The sequence below is a fragment of the Aphis gossypii genome, chromosome 2, assembly GCF_020184175.1.
Source record: "Aphis gossypii isolate Hap1 chromosome 2, ASM2018417v2, whole genome shotgun sequence".
NCBI classification, from domain to species: domain Eukaryota; kingdom Metazoa; phylum Arthropoda; class Insecta; order Hemiptera; family Aphididae; genus Aphis; species Aphis gossypii.
The window spans coordinates 23,839,657-23,843,821 of record NC_065531.1 but is presented as its reverse complement, the minus strand read 5'-3'; the positions used below and the strand labels follow the sequence as shown (position 1 = coordinate 23,843,821).

The window sequence follows — 4,165 nt, the reverse complement described above, 5'->3', positions numbered from 1 at the left end:
TGAATTTTCATGAAATATTATTTTTTCTTCAGTTTTACGCCAATTACAAAATCCCTAAGTAGCAAAACTTGATTTTCCTTTAAATAATAAGCATGGAACACAAAACAGATTTCCAGTACTGTCTGAATACATTAAATATTTTCTTTTTATAACTTCTCCATTTAAGAGTTTTACATGTAGAACATTGGGCGATAAATATCTATAATAAGGCTTCTTTACTCCTTTTACTACTCGTACATATAATTTTTTGGACTTCTGAAAGTTGTTATTTTCAAAATTTTGAATATAACCATGTAAGCAAATATAGTCTATTGTAATATCATTTAAAATCCACAAGGCTGGATCATTGCTAAAAAAAAAAAATAATAGGTATATTATATAAATAATATTATATTATAATTGAATAATTAGTTATTAATATTACCCTGGGAGAATATTATTTGATGAACAATTATCATCCTTATTTTCAATTGGCAGTGAAGGATCAATATCTTCTTTAATGAATGAACTATAATAACACAATAATATGGTTATGCTAAAATTTTTTTAATATAATGTACAAATAATACTCAATTTTAAAATAATATTTAAAATAAATAAATATTTAAAACAATTAATAATAACTTTAGACTTACTCAAAGTTATCAAATGTTGTACATGGGTTATTAATATGTTAATCAATATTTATAATTGGTTGGTTTGTTGAATCAGAACCAGGATCAACAATGTTTGCACTGATATTATCACCCAGACAGCAATTGAATATTGTAAAAATATTATCAAAACATTATAAAAATTATGGTAATATTATAGTAAATGTTACCAAAATATTGTCAAAAAATTTCAAAATGTTACTAAAACGTTATCACAAACTTTTTTGGCCACAAAATTAAGGTTTCCATAACCTTATATAAAAATATTATAACAACATTATCTTAATTAAGTTAATTTAATGTTATATGTAAAACTATATAATATTATTTTACATAATTATTAAAATATTATTTATCCATTTGTTGAATAACAATAAATAATTTTTATAGATTTAAGCAGTGTCAATAAATATTTAATTTTAACCGGATACCCTTTTTTAATTTCAAAAAGGAAATAATAACTATATATACTGACAATTCACAAAAAAAATTATGCTTTATTTTTAAAATATAATATAATATGAAAAACATTACATTAGATAATAATAGATATTTATTACAAGTACTTCATGGTTAATTTTTTTAGAGAAAACATAAAAAACATTATACTTATTGATAAAAATATAATTATTTAAGACTTTTTGATTCTTTTTTTTTTATTTTAAAAGGTGCATGAGACAGCCAAATACCCAAATAGCTATCTATATCTTTTTCTGGAATACTGTTATATTTTACTGATTTCCTGATTGAATCTGAAAAAAAAATCAACATAAAATGTTTAAGAAAAATTATATTACAAATTATCAAGCAATAATTAAATAAGTATCATGATTTAATTAATCAATTAATTATATTAATAATAATAATTATAGGCAGTACAAATGTAAAAATTAAATTATGGAAATAGTTCAAAAATAATTCCTCACCTATTATCACACGATAACTCAAAAGATTTGAAAATGAAAGTTTTTGTTTGAACCCAAATAATAAATAATATGACAAAATGTTATCATCAAACATGCGTCCAACGATTCTACGAACACTATTACCCAAGTCATTGTTATCGATTAAAACAGACAATTTAGTAACCTATAAAAAACAAATTTCATGGGTATTCTTAAAAATTAATATAAAAAAAAAATTTTTAAATTTACCAGTGATGTTTTAAAATCATTAATTTTGAGATTATCTTCCAAGGCTTTTAATTCACTCTCACTTTTAACTGGCAATAATCGGTCAATGTTAAATTCATCATTCCATGATGATGTTGAATTAAGATTATTATTACTAATTTTATTCATTAAAACTTCAATATTTGAATAATTTGACCGAACCATAGTACTCATTAATCCAATTTCATATTTCAAATTTATTAAATTATTCATGACAAATTTTTGAAAATCATCTGAAACATTAAATTTGATAAAATATTATTTAAGTATTATATTTTTATGATTATGATTATTTATATATGAGGGTTATTTGGATTTTGGACTATGTCGAAAGCCAAATAATTTAGAAGTCTATCAATATTTATTCAATAATAAATTAATAATTACAATTATATAATTATTTTATTGTGATGTATATCATATTAAATAGGTAAAAGAAATAATAAATATTTATAAATTTAATATACAAATTATAAACTTACTAGCTTTTTCTTTAATAAGTGGTCCATTATTATCATTAATGACACTGTTTCCTAAACCAAATTTTGGTTTCATCAAGTTGCTTGTAGAATCTAACAATTTAAATGCTTAAATAATAAAATAATAAGGAATTTAATTTTAAAATTATACCTGATTTCTCATTTTTCTTGTCTTCGTCATTTGAAAATAATACTCTTTTTATATATAGACTATTACCATCAATACTTTTTTCATATATCATAGTAGTATCATCATTTTTTTCTACACTCCATTTGCCAACAGGAGAATTGATGATTTGAATTTCATAATTATTTGAATTTATTTTATTGGTATCAGATACAATTTTAAAATTGTCATTTGCAGGAGACAAGTACTTAATTCCAGTTGAATCATCATTGCCATCATCGTTATCAGAAACTAAAAATTACAAATAACACATATATTTAATAGGTAATCAATAATATTCTAAAACATAGATTTAAAATGTATTAGTGCTTAACTATAATAAATTATTCAAATTACTTTTATCGAATATAGAATTAGTTTTAGGTTTCCAATGTAAATCTTTGTCAGAATCATCTCCACAACTATCTACATAATCTTTAACTTCTTCAGATTTTATTGGAGTATGTTCTAAAAAAAAGTTATTATATTAAAGCAATAATAAAGAATTATAACAGTATAATACATAATAAGTATAGAATATTAGAACAGAATAATTTATAAATCTTAACAAAAAAAAAAGTGATTTGGATTTCATACTAATTATTATAAAACCAATTAAATAATTATTAATGGATTTAATTTTAAAATGATATAATAAAATATTAATTCTCTAGTTACCTTTTACCACTCTGTATCTTGGCGGAAAGGTATCTGTTATGCTATGTGATGACTTGGATATTTTCCTTTTCAAGTTTGGAGAAACACTTGAACATTTTCGTCTTCTTAAACGTTTATGTTTAACTCTATCATCTTCTGTGGTAGATAAATCAGACTTAAGTACTGCTTTAATTGATTTTGATCTAGCTTCTGATAAACTTGCTAAAATGTTTTAGGAATTAAAATAATTAATTACAAGTATGAAAATAAATTCAACATTAAAAAAAACATACCATAACTTTTGTCTTTAAATTTCCTAGCAGGATAAAAAACAAATTCGTCCAGATTTGGTATTTTACGCTTTTCAATGAATTTTTTTATTTGTTTTGGATTTTTAGGCCAAGCACATTTATTGTTTTTAAACCACATTTGTGGTACTGCCTCAACACTGTCATCATTTAAAAAATGAACAACATCCCAGAAAGCCATCAGCTGAAATAAATATGAAAATGAATAAGTATTATGTAGTCATTACCTATTCATTCAGTATGCCACTGTACTGGATGTACCTACAATATGTTAGATTGAGCGAAACAGTTTAACATTTCATGTGAAAAGTTTGGTATAAAAGTTTATTTAATCATTATCTAACCTGAATGGGCATTGAGGCAGTTATCTGAAATATTTAATTTGACGTATGAATAATGGGCATAGCTATAAGCTGCCCATTATTATGGTTTAATATCATCATTTTTTTTTTTATACTTGAGATTGGCCAATAATTTATTTTCTTAGCTATATTTTTTACTATAAATATATCAAGTATAGTTGAATCAATTGGATCATCAAAAAATGCTGATTTAAATTTAAAACTCTTCCCAATAATAACAGTTTCACTATTTTTTTGCATCACAATATTTAAGCATTTCACAATTTGTTGGTCTTTTGTTAGAATATAACTATCTTTTCCATATTTTATTTTAATGTTAATGTTATTAAAGCATAAAACATAATATTGAAGTCCTGTAATTTCCATTG

At 22.5% G+C, this 4,165-nt stretch overlaps 1 protein-coding gene across 1 annotated transcript; it reads right to left on the bottom strand.

Moving 5' to 3' along the window:
* Positions 1–1,236: 1,236 nt before the first annotated feature.
* LOC126550392 (uncharacterized) lies at positions 1,237–2,044 on the bottom strand. The gene is made up of 3 exons (XM_050201827.1): positions 1,808–2,044; positions 1,580–1,742; positions 1,237–1,405 (listed from the first exon to the last, which is right to left on the bottom strand). The coding sequence occupies exons 1-3, from the start codon at positions 2,036–2,038 to the stop codon at positions 1,281–1,283; spliced, it is 519 nt and encodes a 172-aa protein (XP_050057784.1). The 5' UTR covers positions 2,039–2,044; the 3' UTR covers positions 1,237–1,280.
* Between the last annotated feature and the right edge of the window lie 2,121 nt (positions 2,045–4,165).

What these genes read in the sequence shown, in the direction of transcription:
- LOC126550392 (XM_050201827.1), bottom strand. Translation starts at nt 2,038, where the DNA reads ATGAATAATTTAATAAATTTGAAATATGAAATTGGATTAATGAGTACT. An exon ending in ATGATTTTAAAACATCACTG is followed by an intron (nt 1,743 to 1,807) that starts GTAAATTTAAAA and finishes TGTTTTTTATAG; the next exon opens with GTTACTAAATTGTCTGTTTT. An exon ending in GAGTTATCGTGTGATAATAG is followed by an intron (nt 1,406 to 1,579) that starts GTGAGGAATTAT and finishes TTTTTTTTTCAG; the next exon opens with ATTCAATCAGGAAATCAGTA.